At 37.4% G+C, this 18,162-nt stretch overlaps 1 protein-coding gene across 1 annotated transcript in view; it reads right to left on the minus strand.

Annotated features, from left to right (window-relative positions):
- Positions 1-18,162, minus strand: part of BICC1 (BicC family RNA binding protein 1) — a 109,322-nt gene that overhangs the window by 38,589 nt on the left and 52,571 nt on the right. The window contains exon 3 of the mRNA XM_055720886.1: positions 17,586-17,655. Coding sequence (XP_055576861.1) covers positions 17,586-17,655 — 70 coding nt within the window. The remainder of the gene's footprint in view (positions 1-17,585; positions 17,656-18,162) is intronic.

Below are 18,162 nucleotides of genomic sequence, written 5' to 3' on the forward strand. Positions count from 1 at the left end.
TCCCTGAGCGGTTCTCAGATAAAATTTTTTGCATGTCTTCTGTCCATCTGCCTCTCTCCAGTATTAGACAAAGAACAAAACTCACCTCTGGAAAATTAGTTGCCTGTTTGGCATCTGTGTGATGTTAATTTCAGCAGTCATTCTGGTTTTTGGTGCCCCAAAATTGAGTTTCAATAGAAGGATGGGAATTGTGGAGTGCAACACTATGTCATTCTCCAGTTTATGTGTAAACATAGCATGGAGCACACTGCAAGGATTCTGCTAACAGCTAGAAGCTACTAAAAATCCCAAAACAATACATCAACTAATTACAGTTTTTTTCTGAAATATTGTGAAAAATTTGTACTCCCAAGTAATTTAATTAAAATGTTAAGAGTTTATGTTGCTACATTCTAGGGCCCAAAATTTGAGTTTGTACTACAGTTACTGCCAAGTACTCTCAGTGAACGTTAAGCCCCTTAGTAATTCCCTTCATATTACATCTGTTTGTATTTTGGCTCTCCCTTCTATGTCCGAGTACAAGCAAACTGCTGTTCCTTACAGCAAGCCCCGATCAATAACAGAGAAACTGAAAACTTTGTTCCTAGTCTTGCAGAGTTTAAATGACACTTGTGTAAATTTACTTGAAGAACCATGCCCATGCGCTCGCTCCTTTGCTACCTCGAATGTTTCCTTAAATCATTCAAAAATGTGGCTGCAAGTGTATAGTGCCTTTCCCTGAGCCACTACATATTAATGATTTTACATTTTTGCATAGAACCAGCATTTGTTGCTGTAGGCACACACACATCGAGCACAGAAGTATCAACAAGCTAATTACAAACAAGATAAAAGGCTCAGGCAAATGTGACTGACTTTACAAGCTCTCTCAGTTGTCACCTACGCTGCATGCAAACGAAGGAGAAATAATTGATCCGGCTGATATCTGAAATTGTAGCAAACTGGAGGCTGGCACAAATACCTCCAGTAACCGAAGTATTTGCTGCCAGTGGCTAGCACAAGGGATGCTGTAGCTGTGTGCATATCTAACTGCTCCGATAGGAGTGAATCAACATGAACTCCTGTGGCCAAATTTCAAATGGCCTGGGACAGTCTCTTTCTCTTCATTTATTTATTGCAAAACAGGGAGGAGTCATCTATGCTTGGATCAGCTCCTCCAGAAACAAAATAAATAAATGAACTTGTGATCTAAACACAACGGTTCTTTAATTTTTAAAGTACACAGTTAAGAGAGTTTGGGGAATGTTTCTGCAGAATATGAGAAACAGTATGCACTGACAGTTTCTCATTTACAGAGAAAGTTAACAAAAAGCAGATGTAGCTCATAATACAGTGACTGCAATACATGCTGTAATTAATCTGGCATTCCAAACAATAAACGCTATGTCAGCAAGAGACTTGCTTTAAATCTTTAAGTCAATTATGTATTGATTGCCTTAGCAACACATTACAGAAAATATTTACCATTTTCAAAGTTGTGTTTTTCAAGTATTGCTTGTCTTAACTGCAACAGGTAGCCTGCAGATTAATTAAGAAGCTTAGCAGTGAGCAAGTACCCAAAATGAATACTCGGAGAACTATTAAAGCTACAAAGATTCTTTTCCTTGATATATTCACAAGCCAAACATCATAAACACAGAAAACAATTTTTCCAGCTTTGTATCTCAGCCTAGGGAGAGCAGCCACTCTCAAGAGACTGGATATTCTGTGGTGTGTGCATGCATTTCAGACTGCAAAATATGCAAATATTGTCAATCTTGGCAAATCACAGAAAAACTAGACTAGAAGATAGTGAGGTATAGGAAGCTGGGTCTTCAGGTGCAAAATACATCCACTTAGAAAAATGGTGGCAGTGGTGTTTTATTTGAGTTACCAAGAAACTCAGTCATTTTTGTTTCAGGTTCTATATTCACAGTTTGAAGTAAAAAAATTCCCCATGCTAGTCTGCCACTAACTGTTTCTCTATGACAAGACAATAAAAAAAAAAATAATAAAAAAATTACAGCCCCTTTCCAGCATATCTCCTACAAATCCATCATGTCCTATCAATTTAAACCAAGAAAACACAGAGCAACAGCTGTGGACAAACAACATAAGACAGCTGAAAATCATCCCTGCGGTTTAGCTATCTAAATATTTGTGGGAGACAAGTTTTCCATTATGCATAGAAAAGCCAAATTCCAGCTCACAAGTATAGTAAAAAAATAAAAATAGATATTTCAATCAATATCAATTCAACAAATTTACGCCACATTCACAAAGTTGCCTTCAACTGATTTTACTCTGACAAATTTAAACCAGAACTAAAGAATTTTTGCAAAGACTTATTTTTGTTTACTGCTACCACCATGCATAAGTCACTCCAGAAATTACCTTCAAACAGAAGACTTACAAAATAAAGACAATACTGGAGACAAGCTGGAAAACATGACCTAGCACTTGCCATACACTACCGTGCCAATTTACCTCCTGAATGTCAATGCTGAGTATAGTATTATGTTGATATTTTAATTAGCAGCTATGGCCTTACAAATCTCACTGTCTAGATAAAATTTAGCCTGCCCATAGAAATAATAAAAAAAAATAAAACAGGAAGTTGTATTGTTAGGGTGATTAAGCCAGAAGCAACTGCTTGCAGATACAGATTTAGCAACCCAAATTTATGCACTCAAATACAACTTACCAGATGTTCATTTTCAGCTGCTGCTAAAGTCAGAAATTACTGCGGTTCAAGTTCTAATCAAAAAAATTACAGAAGAGGAAGAAGCAAAAAATATGCAAAAGAAATAGTAATCCCTGTTTGTTACTGTATATTGGTGTGTGTGCGCGTGTGTGTGTACGCATAAAGCTAGTTAATTGTCAAGGGCCTCTTACTTCTTGACAATTTCTTCCTTTGGGCTGATATGTTGCTTACACTGCTAAGCAGTGTTTTTTTAATATAATGAGTCAGCTGATTAAAATGATAATCCATTTTGTCATAAGCTTATACACTTTATTATCTCTTTGTCCTGCATTTCACTAATTATTCACACTACAAATGGCCTTCTCTACAGTAATTTTTTTTCTTGGTTTATTTTTCTTGTAACCCCTCACTCTGGAACAAATCCCATCTCCACTTACGGAATCCAAAAGTCTGTTCCCCTCCCTAGTGCACTGCCGTGGCTCTTCTACATGGATTCCTTCTTGCAGCATCCTTCAGTAAGCAACTAAAATGCATTTAACTTTTTTTTGAAAGTTTCAGAAGTGAAGGGCTGAACTATTACAGGTGGTCATTTAAGCCATCTTCATGGCAGGAGCTAGTATACTAGAGCACTGTTGATAAGTTACTTAATCTGTCCTGAAAAAGCTCTACTAGTAGGGGACCCCAAAGCCTATAAACTTATTACAATAATTACCTATTCCTGTCCCACCTAAAATCCAAGAGAAATCTGTGACAGAAATGTTTGTTTTTAATTCTGTCTTAAGTAGACATGGATAACAATCACCTTTTTCTTATTCCCACATAGCCCTCAATTTTTTAGATTATATATAACATTATTTTTTTTAACCTTTTCCCAATTTTTGTTTTCAAACATCTTCTTTGCTTTCCTGTGGATTTTCTCCAAGTTGTCCAAACTCTGAGGACTAGCACCGATAAGTAGTACGATTTCACAGGTGAAACCTCACCAGTATTAAGTTGCACAACATAAATATTTCTTTTATTTACAAACCATGAGCCTGAATATATGTCCCAGTTTGCTTTATTCTAGGACACAGAATTAAACTCCAGTGCCTGTTTAATCTGACACACACACTGACATTTAGACCCCTTTCTTCAGGACTGCACACCTGAGCTTTCTTCGCCAAGTAGCCTGTGTTGAGTCACCATTACTGAATTGTTACTAATTTTGCATAGTTTCTCCAGTTTGTTTTGAATGTAAATTGTATTCTGTCAACTTTATGATGGTTGCAAATTTTATAAATACATACTATCCCATCAATAAATGATCAATGAAAGCACTGCCCAGTATGGGACAGAACATTAGGATACCTAACGGAAAGACAGATGTTACATTTCAATCATTGTAAGGATGGGAAGTGGCTGGACCACTTCAGTTTCAGGCAAGTTTCCTGCAAGCAGTAAAGGAAACATATATTGCACCCCAATAGTCACGTTCAGTGGTTCACTGCCCTGCCCCCTGAAAGCACGCTCATTCTGAAAGTTTAGATTTCTTTGAAGTGACCAAATGTATATCTACAAACAAGTCAATTCACATCTGTAGTTCTACACATGACAGTATATTCACGCAGAAAAGCTAACACTAGCTTAACTTCTCACTGCACTACATTACAAGAGAAACGGAAGATGAGAAATATACACAGGAATGTATTTTGCAGATGTATAACTTCATATAACTCTATAAATTTATTGCCACAAACCTTGGTGGGAACTGTTTGGCATTGCAATATTTTAAGCAAGTTCCACAGAACATCTTGCATTCTCTTGAAGCCCAAGATTTTCTCAGCTTGCTTTCTTGGCTATTATTGTCCTTCAGTGTCACAAACCCAAGCAGTTTACAGTATTTGACATTGCACTGGACACAGATCTAATAAGCTGGATGACAGTTGCACTCAAAATTTAATCCTTTTTATTGCCGTCTTGTTTTACTTGCACACATTCTAATTCTGTTTTGTGATTTTTAGTAGAAAGTGCCAACATCCTCAACTCCCAGGGACTAGAAATTAATGCTTTGCATTCCTAGTATTTTAAATCATACATATGTTTTGATGCAAGATGAGACATCTGTTAAATGTTTAACAAATTGAAATTGCAGTCATCTAAATTGCATCTTTATGGAGGTAGCACAAAGGTATTGGAGATGAGAATAATGACATGTTAGATACTTAATCGCTGGTCTAAGACAGTAATGAAAGTCTGCATCAGTCCAGCTTTTCCCCAGGATACGAATCAAGTAGGAACCTCAGAACTGTGTCCGACCTCATTTCCAAGATTAGGATATGTATCGGAAGTCCATCCCAGACACCTATGAACATCATGCTGTAATTCTCCTCTCCACTTCTTGGTATGTATGTTTTCACCCAGTCCTTCCCCCACATCTTCCTCTTTCCACCTCCCATCTGTCTTCCTATTATCTTTATTATCCTACTCTTTCAAAAAACTCATTTCTAAGACTCCCACTCTAACCTTACGTTTCCTGCCATTCGTTCGCTGAATCACATCTACTCTTTCCAACTGCCTTCAGTCTCTTCAGCAGTCTCTCACTTACTCCATTCCACTTCATTCCCAACCTTTTCCTTTCCCACAGCTTTCCTCCCATCAAGAAGAGATCACTTGCCTTTCCCTTTCACAGGGGTTAATACAGGGAGTGTACGTTGCCAGCAGTCCTCAGTGAGCAGCCTTGGTTGGTAAACATTGCCAGACGGTATCAGTCTCACTGGTTAAAGTATACCAGTTCAGCAGCTTCAATTACTGCCACCCAGCCAAAACTACAGGCTACCAGAATTTGAGAACCATTTACCATAAAACAACAAATATTTTGTAATTGCTAAAAATCCGGGTAGAACAATATATATAAAAAAATATCACAAGAACATTATTTATACCCTGCATTTTGTTGTCTGCAGATCAGACTTGCTTTACAGGAAATGTGAAGTCTTGCCAAATAATCAAGGAACAAAATGACTAGCACAGTTTATACAAAGTTAAGTTTGGACTGATGAAAACCTTAAAATTCTGAAAATCATATTATAGTTATTTTTCAGATAGTCCCTCCTCCTGCTACTCTAAAAAAATCATATGATTCAAATTACAGTTTCCAGAGGAAGTAATTAGAGAGATTTTCTATCAGTGATGATTTTGTATGTTTGCACTCGGTCTTTGACACAGACTCAAGTCTATATTCAGAATGCACAGCGTAAAGAATATTTGAAACCAGAGCAGTCTAAAAATAATAATCCGATTTTCATTTAAAATACAAAGAGATTTGCAGAGACAGGATGATACTCAGTTACATTGTAATACTGGACAGTTTATAGGAGTTGCACAGGTTTGAAGAGGGGAACGCAGCAGACAGCCCTACCTGCAAGTGCTACTGTCCGCAGGAAAGCCTGGAGCATTGGGTGAGGCACTGGCTTTGGGGAAAATTGGTCTTTGGATGGCAGTTACAGAAGCACAGAATTAAACTGGAAAGGCCAACATTTTATCAGCTACAGACTATCACATATGAGACATTATCCCTTCAGAGTATGAAAAAAGCAGTGTTCTCTGCAGTAATACTGGTGGGCATATGACAAGATCCATAGGTGGAGTTCCGCTACGCATGCTGGTTTCTCCATGTTTCTGAAAGCTGTTTGGGGATTCCAGCCTCCTCCACTCAAGCTGGTTTTATTCCAAAACAAAACAAAACTTTGAATCATCTTTACTACTGAGACATCATTGCCATTCACTGACAAATGCTGAATGCGTAACTGATGTGTTTAAATTAGCATCCTCAACTAGGCTTGCAATAAGTTTTTCATACTAGTGTCAAACATTTGCATACAATAACGCATCAGACCAGCATCAAGAACTTCAACATCTCTTGAAAACTTCTGAACCATTACGAGTTAAACACATGGAAGCAGCAGTGAGTTACACTTAAAAAAAGATGAGACATGACACTTCCCCTTTCTCAACACTTCTCCAACTACACAGAGGACAAAGTACATACTGGAAAATAAAACAACAAAAACATTCTATGGGCTTCAACTGACATTTGACATCAGTTTATCTTTCTCTTATGAAAAATACTAGAGTATGAATAATCCCTCTGCAAAAGGGAAAAAAGTATTACGAGTAGTAACAGTTAACAGGGATAACATACAGAATTACAAGAAAATGACTGCAGCCTCCCCAGAAGCTGCATTCTAAAGCCTGACAGACAACATCACCGATAGCTAGGAATTATCTGACCAGCATTTTATGCATTCTGATGACCAATGCAGGCTATTAATGCACTTTTGTAATCTTATTTCTTTTGAAAATGCCTATTTGATCTACATCAGAGCAAGTTAAGTCAGATAAACCCATTTAAGCAATTTAGAGGCCACAAATTGAAATCCAGTGTAACTAAAGACAAACTAATCAAGCAAATACTTCCCCACCTTATAAAGAACTTCCCAAATGAAGGTATTCTGCATTTCAGATTATAAAACTACTCTGTTTTTCCACCTAAGATGCACGACTTAAAAACCCCCAAAACAACAAGCTACCTAAGGTGCCCCATCAATCAAGTGAATTAATTTTTACCTACAGGGAAATGCAAAATAGCATTAGTTTTGCTGTAGAAAGGTCAAGCACAAAAGTAAGTGCAATGCCATTTGAAGGAACATAAAACACGTGCCATTTTGCAGATCACATACCATATCTGACTGATTTTTCTTTTTTTTATGAAGCAACTGCAGATCTAAGAAATTATCTTCCCTCCCCCCCCCCCCAAATCTTGTTAGCATTTTCAAGAAACATTACAGAGCATCCTTTATCTCCTGAGATGAATTTCACAACAGTATGTTTCTTCATATTGAAGGTAGTCATTTGCTTTTAAGACATAACATAACTGAAAAACCCTCAACTTATATACACAGATATCAGCTGGACAATTGCATAACAGGATGAATCTTTTTTTCTTGTTTTCAGTGAGGTCAAATAAAAGCTGCAAAGCAATTTCGCTCCAAGCGTAGAAAGCTGACACAGAACACCCAAACCAGTGGCTCTGTTGTCACGGGCACCAACAAGGAAAAGGTATTGAAATGCCATGGCTTTTAAGATGACCTTTACTGAACTGGTAAAGTCAAACCTACAACTTTGTACTTTGGGAACCAAAACTAAATAGCTTTAAGAAAAATCCTGCTGACAAAAGAACACAGGCCTCAATAAACCAGCATCCCTGAATGCCCTCTCCATCAGTGGGTTTGACACCAGGGCATGCCAGGCTGGAGGGCTGAGCTACCTAGCAGGTAGCTATGGATGCAGCGGGACAGACCTTAAGCATGCAATGAGGCAATAAAGATAAGACTACAACTGCACTTTTGGTAGTTGTGAAAACCATTCTGTCTCCCCTGATTTCATTGCTGGCAAAAGCAGTTACTAGTCTTCCTGTTAGAAGTACTTGGAAAGAGCAGAAGCGAGTGCACCTTTATCGTTATTTGCAACATGCAGAACAAGGCTGTCCTCGGGGTATGGTGATCAAACACTACTGTGCCGTGCTATTATATGAAATTGTCTCAAACGGATGCACTGGGATCCCGTTTCCATTTATGGATGGGAGACATGTGGAGTAACTTCAACAGCTCATCTTATAGCCCCTTTTTGTTAACCTACATATAACCAGCTGGAGAGCTCCTCTCCTGAGGGAACAGGTGCCTACAGCACAGTCATCAATTTGTCACCTCCACTCACCTGACTGGATCTGTTATTGACAGGGGACAATTTCCTTTGCCCTGTAAAGGTGGCAATTCACACAAAGGAAGGCATCCAACAGCAATGCAAATGCCTAAACCAATCCTCAGATCGGCAGCAGTGACAGAGCTGCTGGCAGAGTTCCTGCTATTACACAGTATGTTATTTGCTTTATAAGAAACAGAATAACATCAGGCAATCTGAACCTGTATTTCCATTCATCTGCACAGAAAGAATGCAGACACAATCAAGATTAAAACTTGATCATGAACCAGTACAAAAGTTTTTTTTACTTCAGCATCTAAGCACTTAAACATACGTGCTCTCTTTTCTGTGTCACTACATCCCTAGTTAAAGATGATAGAACGGGCTGTGGTTGCTCAGAACTGGACATCACTCCATACATTTTTGCCTCCTAGCAAGAGTCAGGGCACAGTCTTGCAGGACAGTTAGCACAATTTCCAAGAGCATTTTAGTGGATTAGAAGCTAAAGTTTGTCAAAAAGCTTCATATACCACTGCAGGTCTTCAAGGGCCTGATTAATTCCGCCCCCTGCCTGTTTGTTGTTGTTTTGTATATTTGTTTTGTTGTTGTTGGGGTTTTTTTTGGTGGGGTTTGTTGTTGTTGTGTGTTTTTTTTTTAATTGAGGCTTAAGGCTCTAAGCCAATTAAGTGGCTACTCATAGCATGGAACTTAAGGTAGAAAAATAAGTTGACTATATCCCATGTTCACTCTCTTCCACGCTATTTGCTTTGGGTTTGGGTTGTTGGTTGTTTTTTTTTCATGAAAACAGCAGAAGCTAAAATTACTGTAACTAGGAACAGACCACAGAGATGAAAGAAGGACAAAAACAAAAGTTGACCCAAACTACAAAAAGTTACTGTTACAGTACTCGTTCCATTTAGAAGTCTGAAGCATTTGGTACTCCTGTGATGCTATGTGACCTTCTCAGGTGGGGCTGGCTTAGCATTTAAGACTGACATGCAAAATAAGACTCAATACATCACTGCATTTACAGAAACAAACTATGAATCCCTTTTACAGCAATTTACAGTAAAGAGTATTTTTCTTAGGCTTAAAGACTGATAAATTAGCTACACAGCTATGTACTGGCAAGCATACAAGCAAGTCTGGCACATTAAGCTCTGTTCACTATTATTCCCCTCACCATTTTTAAGCAGTTTTGGAGATTATACGTGGCTACAAATGAAGAGATTGTCATTTTAGAAGTGAAAGAAATTATAGGATGACTTTTAGAACTTAGCAAACAAAGACTTTTAACACAATTTACATGGGCGTATTCTTTAAAAAAAGTAGCAAGGTTCACTTTTATATTCAAAGAATTAAGATCAAATAAGGTGTAATTAAGAAATCTAGCTGTTGCAAGAAAGTGTTTTCATATAATTGAAACCATCTCTGAAATGTACAACCTTTTAAAAAAAAAAACCAAACAAACAACAAACCACCCCCAAAAAGCTATGTGCTGATGCAGTAGCTCAAGCTTGTATGCAGATATCAATTCCCCTTCCTCCTGCCCTAAGATTTAAATCTCAATTTGCCAAGCAGGCCACAAATAATAAATGCCAATTGATTTGAAACTTTTTTATGTTCAGGTTGCAGCCATAAACTGTTTAAATCTATATAAAGAAGTCTGAGAATATTCTTAACTTTAGTGTCCATGTTCACAGAAAAGTCTTGTTAATTTTCTCCATTATATACATAAACATATAAACACCTTCACATATACCTTTATCTTAACTTTCCAGACTATACTGACTGTCTCCATGAAGAAATTAGTAATTCAAATATAAAAAAGCTGATATCATCCTCCCTTACTACATAGTACAAGCAGCAAAGAGGTTCATCCACAACCAGGCTAGCCTGACACAATTGACTCAACTTTTATCAGCGTCCCTAAATAGGTTAGATATTTTTATCTATCATTTTTTGAAAGTTTTATGTATGTAGACAAATCTTAAAAAAAAACAGAGCAATTCCTCTTCAACAATTTACTTACAGGAACACCTTTAGAAATGGTCTTCTGATACCGTACAGAGCGTAACCATTATTGTAAGCAATACACCGGGACAGATTTTATTACAAAAGAGCTCTCGCTTTTTCAAATCACCGAGGTTTTACAGCCTCTTATTGGGTTTTGGGGAGGTTGTGAAGGTTTGGTTGCTTTCTTAACAGTTGGTTTTTGATCTATTGGGGCACTTTTTTTTGTTTTAAGCCAAAGAAGCTAAACAAACAAGAAACACTACCTCCTCGCCCACAATCAAAATGAGAAGTTAAAGCTCCAAGCACAACAGGGGTAATTAGTAGACACTGTGTTGATAACTGCAGTTTTTCCACAATACAGCTAGTTCCAAACTACTTTTTAACAAAATTTAAAGCAGGCATAATATATATACATTGTGACAATGGAAAAAAAAAAAAAAAGGAACTAATCTCTCTCCAGCCCAGAATAATTAAATCATTGAAGGAAGACACAGAATTAAAAGATGTGTCATGGCTGCAACTATAATAAGTGGGGATAGCATGTACGTGTAAAGCCTGAGAAAAGGAAAACACGGAAGACTTAAAAAACAAAGCAGTTCTAACAGTCACTGTTCTATGTACATACACACACACACGTATACAGCGTAACATTATGTACTTAAGTTTAAGTTTTCAATCTCATAGATGCCTTCAGTCTTGTAGATGCCAAACTGCCACCTATGGTTTTCAACTTCCGAAGTTAAAAGACAAAGTAGAAAACAGCCTAAACTATTAGGTAATTTTTAGTTACTTTTATGCTTGTTTAACTAAACTCAGACTTGGCCTGTTTCTCGGGGAAAATTTCAGATTGTATAACTAAGCTTTGCAAACATGCCAGCCTCTGAAGTACACCAAGCCACCTGGTATTTAGAAAAAAAATAAGTAAAACAAAGTTTAGTAGCATATACTGAAATCTTTTTAGCATTCCAATGATAACTGAAAGCAGAGAAATCTACTCATTTCTCTAAACTTTGCATGTATTACAAAATATTATCAATGCAATGAGACAGTTGCCTGAAGTGATTCAGACAGACAGCACTGCACTCAAAGTTTCTCAACTGCAGCCTCATTAGGTTCATTGCTTTGCCTAGGGGTATTTTGGTTTTTGGGGTTGTGGTTTTAGGTTTGTTTTTTTGGGTAGGTTTCCTTGTTGTTGGGGGGTTTTTTTGGGTGATTGTTGGGGATTTTATTTGTTTGTATTTTGACAGGGAAGAGAGAATCCAGTAACCTCCAGAAAAACTAGAAAAGGTTATGTTGCTGTTTAAAGCTCACATAACTCCTACAGAATAATGCTACATGGGATTATTAACTCTTACATTTTCACTGACATTTCATCATTAAATGTTGGGTTTGAACACAACCACTGACAATGCCTTACTTGCATCCATTAGTACATTGGAACAAACAATTTGAGGTGTAAGCCACAGAGGTTTTCTTTGCCATGTGTTTCGCTGAAGTTTCTACTTGAGAAAGGCAGTCTCTGCTTTGTACAAATGTGGGATTCAGCTCCGTTCCAATATTGAAATCAATATTGCATAACAGTCAGGAAAGCATTTATATTTTAAGAAATGATGTAATCTCTCCATGGAACACGTGTGTAAATTATGAAGTGTCTGCACATGGGACACTAAAAACTGGCAAGTACAATGCTGAACTGCTCTTTGTTAACCACTTCTCCATGTATGATATTTTACTATAAGAGATTTAGCATCCAAAGCAGTTTCCACTTTTTAAAGATTTGTGCTGACAAACTACATTTAGAAAATTCAGTATTTGTAAAGAGAAAAAAATATCTGAAAATCATAAAAACAGATTTGAGATTTATCAGAAAACCTGTGCCAGAAGTCTAAATAACCCAGCACTGTATTTGCACACATTCGTAAGGCTGCAGTCTGACACCACATCTTCTCTCTCTTCTCTCCCTCCCTTCTTCCTCTCTTAATGTAAACTTCAGCTTTTATTACAATATTGGGAAACAGTTGAAAGTTGGCTTAAAGGTCTGAAGCAACAAACAGAGATTACATTTTAGCTTACTCTTGATATCTAAGGCAGTAACTTGCATGCAAGTTTGGCCTTAAGTTCACCATGTAGTGACATTTCTGCTTTAACAGAAGTAGTAAGCCTCTAGCTTTTATCATAATGCCTCCTGGAATGTGCAAAGCTTTTCCCTTGTGGCTACACAACATTCAAATAAATGGGAGCACTATTTTCCTGGTTTGGTTTTAGTCTCTCAGTAGTTATTTGCCTCAAATACAGTATTACAGTTGATAACTTTATTTTGTGTATTGTCTCAGCAGTTTAAGATGCAAAGAAGGAAGTACTGGACTCTGCTTGCAAAAGGCAAAGTTTACAGAAAAGTATGAAACCCAACTGCCACGCAATGGATTCTAGCAGTGCCCACAACTAGTTATTGCTGCCTTCCTTCTAAAGTCTTCAGTGCCGCTGTGTTTCCTCCCCTCCTGCCATTCTCCTTAGATATGAATTTGATGCACCATGTAAGTGCCTTTGAGATATGCTAATGAGAAGTAGCATGTAGTAACCGTTTTGATAACAAAAGTTAATTAAGCTTTACTTCTGAAGAGAGTAGATGAAAGACTAAGTAAAACAAGGTGAGGAAAAAATGCACCAACAGAACATGGACTGGATTGTCTTTTTCTTAAACCCATTTAAAATGCATCAGTAACATGAGGAAGGGAAAACCTAGAAAAAACAAACAAAAAGCAAACAAACAAACCGTAAAAACAGAAACAACAAATGAAAGAACAGGTGACATAAAATAAGAGCAGCAAAAGAAAGAAAGGAAGAAAGAAAGAAAGGAGTGGGTAACTTCAACAGATGATGCAGATAAAGAGCTGGAGACTAATCTGGAGAAAGCAGAAGAGGAATAAAATTATGGGAAGAACAGGAAGAAAAAAAAAGAGTGACAGAAGTTCAGTAAAAGCTGCCCTTTTTAGAAGTGAATGGTGAAAGAGACATCGGAGCTACCCATGCTCTGTAAGCTCCATTTACTTTGCATTTCTCCTTACCACCTTTTTTAATTTCCCAAAATTTCCCCTGCTCCAACTCGATGAACAAATTCCTGCCTAGAGCCACCAAGTTTCCAGGAGCTGAAACGATTCTTATATTGGTTGTTATCCAAATGCTATTTCAAGGCTGTCTGCATTCTGAGCACATTCACATCCCCATAACTTCTTCACAGCTATTGAAATAGAACAGCACGCACCTGTATAGAGGGGGGTGGGAACTCTAAAAGGAGAAAATAAAAAATAAGTAATACGGATGAAACCTAAACTCACATATACTCATTTTTTAAAGTTCCTAAAGAGGACCTTAAATTGCCATCAACAAACACCATGCTGAACAACACAATTTTCATCTGCTCCCAGTGCATTAAGCATTACAGACTCACACAGCCATACGATGTAGAAGACTGAGGACACAGTTTGGGTTAAAGCAGCTAGGGTTCAAACAGCTAGCAAATGCACAACACCCCACCAGCCCTCCAGTGGTAGAAATTATCCATGGTTTGTTCTAAGCCAGCCTGGTCAGCTATGTGACATTATAAGCGCCATCGACAGCACAGCAGAAAGGGCTGGACAACAAGAACAGGAGAGCAGGACAGGTCAGTATTTTGGGAAAGGAAAGGGAAATAATGTTAGCTTATGTCTGCTTTGAAAATGTTTGTGTAACTATAGCATCTGACCATTTAGGATTTGGCAATCTACTGTAAACTTTTATACCACTGAATAAATCTTTAGAAGTTAATTAATAGCATTCCTAAGGAGCAGTAACCATAACAGAGTAGAAAAGTATGTTGAGAGCAAGAGAGGAATGGATAGAGAAATTATAATTTGTTGGACTACAGATGATCTGAAACCTCCAGACATGAGATTTTGATATGCCCTGAACTCTACAGCACGCATGCAAAGCGGGGCAGGCTGTGCCAATGCCAATTGTTTCATTACTGCTAGACAGGAATCTGTCATTACAGAACCGTTTTAAATTGTTTCACTTCCTTCTCTGAAGCCTTAATGTTATGGGATCTCCCTGTCAACCTGAACAAATGGCTTGCTTAAAGATACTACTGGAAGATTTATATCTGCTTGCGTGTTTTCTAAACATGGATTTCAAAATACTTTAACCCTCATCAACCCTCATTACTAGAGCAAGACTGCAGCAGCTGGTGTTCATTAAAGCCAGGAAATTCCTGTTTTCGTCTTTATAAATCTGTTAGAGTTGATAACTTATTATTTAATTCTAATTAAACAATAAATTTTAATTAGCAACTTTTTAAAATTCTGCATATGCTAAATCCAGACATTAGTCTTTTCAAATTAAAAAAAAATCTCAGAAAATATTTATCAAGTTTGAGTTACTGAATTACCACTACAATACTCAATATATAGTATTTCACAATCAATTTAAAAGTTGTAATCTGTATAACACAGAACAGAAACAATTTAGCAACTTGCAGGCCATCTACTGTTAGTGCTTCAGCTTCATGACAGTAATTTTTTTTCCACAAGATCATAAAAACATTCTGGGTCTCGTACAGAACTTAAACCTTCAGATCCTTGCTGAACCTTATTACGCACACCTCGTCTGCAAATTTCAGTACCTGTGTTGTAATTAGAAAGATAACATGTACTCTGTCCTTAATGATTTAGTATCGACGACCTCAAATTAAAAATGGCAACAGCACCGAGAAGAACACTACATTAAGCCTCCTTTAGTGTTTCATAATGGACTGAACAACATGACAGAAATAACAGCACAGCTAGAAATGTCTTCCTAATGATTGTGTTTCCTCATATTTTGGGAGGAGAGCTGTGAATGACCAAAGGCCACAACATATATCCACAGAATGTGAAGCTACTGAATCTGCAAGCAGATTATCTTGGAACATTATATGAAAAATCTGGTATCACTTGATTATGATAGGGTACAGTGTATGGCTGGGGTACAAGACTGTGCATCCATAACTGCTTCTCCCTCACTCAGTGCCTGCTTATCAAGCATTCATTTCCCAGCCAAGTGGACAGGGAAAGAGCACGTTATGAAGTTCAAGTCCCCAGAGAGGCAGACAGCTATTTGTTGCAGACTCTCTTCTCAATCACAAAATGTCATTAAATGAAGCTAGAGTATGTTAAACACTCAGAATATTTTCCCTATATAAACAGCTGTTGTAGCTGCAAATGGCAAGTTACAAAACTGCAAACAATTGATATCCAGTGAAAAAAGAACATTTAAACTACACTTTGTTTCACAAGAAATAGGAACCTCCAGGTTAAGGGGTTCTTTGTGTACATATTGTACTTTACTCTTTTAGGTGTATATACATACAACCTCCTAGAGCAAAGCTAGCCAGAAAGCAAAAGTCTTCACTCTAGAGCCACCCTGCAGTTCACAGGCACGTGAAACATCATTTTAAATAGCAATATGCTGCACTAAAATACCTAGTTTGCAGCCTATCACTATCTAAAGTTTCTTTTGGCAGAAAGACTTTCCAGGATAATAATTTCCACTACAAATGCACACAGTATGCCCAGCTTATTGTGTGTTCCCTCTCTTCAATTTTTAGTTCTACTGTCAGCTCATAACTTTAAGCCATTGTATTTCCCCTGGTATTAAAATTAATCCCATATATTGATAGAGCTTCACCACCAATCTAATATTATCTTCTCTTTGAGATCACAATAAAGAGGTTAAATTAATCTACATATAAAGCTGCACCTGTGTACCAGTCCAGAAGCCCAACCAGGCACCTCTCTGACCCTTCTTTTCATAGCCTTTCATCCATGCTTTTAATCTTCAGGACCAGGGTCATTTGAATTTGAAAGAAAACAAATGCAGGTACTGCTTTATTCTTTTGTCCCCTCAAAAGAAAAAAAAACAAAAACATAAACAAAAACTAACCTGCCTCAGTTTCCTGAGGAGCTGTACCTGTGTACCACTTCATAGCACCTCAGGCAGAAAGCGTGTAGAACGCCACAGGCAGAGCACAGGTTTGCACAGAGACCTTATCACTCTCACATAGGAATATATACATACATACGACACCTGCATTTTTTAAAGTCTGGATTCCTTCTCCACTTTTCCCCGCTCAAGTGTGATTTTTTTTCTTTTTCCATGGGGGAAGGACAATCAATTTGTGTTTCAATGCCATGTGGGAAAGTACCTCAGAGAATGAATCTTACTTTATACCATAGAAATATCATTAAACCTGCACCCTTCTGAAGAGATTATTTTTCTTCTCATGTGACCTTCTTCATTTACAAAGGTTGCTAGCCCACATCTCTACCTATACATTCTAAACATAACTTCCAGGTAAATCATTTGAACTCTACTTTCTTGGGTCTTAGTATGTATCAGCCTGAACAGAAATACATGCGGTGTGAAATCATCGTTCCCAATTTCATTTTTCCTGCAGAAGGGGATTTAAGTATTACTTTGATTCAGTCACAGCTGTGATTCTTTCATAACAGAACTAGGAGGCTTACTTCAACAAGAGATGTTTCACATTGTATACTTGGTTCACATTAATAGGCTGTACTTCCAAAAGAAGCATCATTTAGAACACATATAATATTGGCCATTCCAAAGTAACAGCTCTACTTAAGTTTCTTAAAGAAACTAAAAAAGCACTCAGACCGCCTCCGTCACAGACACAACGAGTATATTCTTCTAACCCGGTTTGACCAACACACATCTTTGTGCTCTACAAAGGAACAAAAAACCCCAGAGAACACCCACTAATCCACACTGTTACCAGAAAGGCTAACTGACTTTGGCTGCTGTAAAGGAAAGAAACTGTTCAGATTAGATGCAGAATCATACAGAAGAAAGCACACACGGTTAAGACAGGAAACACAATCGTATTGATGATACAGTACTTCTAGAAGTGCAAGCTACTTAAAATGGGTTTCTCTGTCTGGTATCTATATATCGCTGAGAGAACATCAACAAGAAATTCTTATAAAAACAGCAGACTGAAGTGAAAATATTTCAGGTGTGTCCAATATTGGTATAGTGACTCTAAACACAGGATTGCTTATTCTGTGGTTTTACTACTCCAATCCCACCCCATAAAAGTAACAAAACAAAATACCTTTTTTCGATTTTGCTCCAATCTTCAACTTTGATGGCCAAGCAATCTGTGTATTTGTTTCTTCCATAATCTGTAAAAAAAAAAAAGCATTTATGAAAAATTAAGCTTTTATTTTTCTCCTACAAAGTCAAAAGTTCGTTTTTGGAAGAGATGACGTTTACCATTTTTAATTCTGTTGACTACCATTACTTATAAATAGCTCAAGTCATTAACTACTTCTCTTGCTTTCTTGAGAAGAATTTTTGTCTGACGATAGGTAGAGCTGAGTTCTGATCACTCAAGAGAAATCCAAAGAGCAAACCAAGATGCTCAGCAGTTTCTACTAAGTTCTAATGACCACGACTAGCTACGGCATGCTCTGTGTCCATCTCAGATGGAATTTCAAAGCTTTAAAGAAATATTTTTATTCTATTGTAGTTATCTTAAAATGGCTTCTAAGTAAAGCCAGTCAAATTGAAATCAAGTCCTTTTGAGTCTCCATAAGTCAAGATACATTGCTTTGCCTTCACAGGTTGTTGGTTTTTGTTTGGTTTTGGTTTTTTTCCCCCCTCACCTTTACCTGAAAGGAATCTTTCAT

The sequence above is a fragment of the Falco cherrug genome, chromosome 9 (genome assembly GCF_023634085.1).
Source record: "Falco cherrug isolate bFalChe1 chromosome 9, bFalChe1.pri, whole genome shotgun sequence".
Lineage (NCBI taxonomy): Eukaryota > Metazoa > Chordata > Aves > Falconiformes > Falconidae > Falco > Falco cherrug.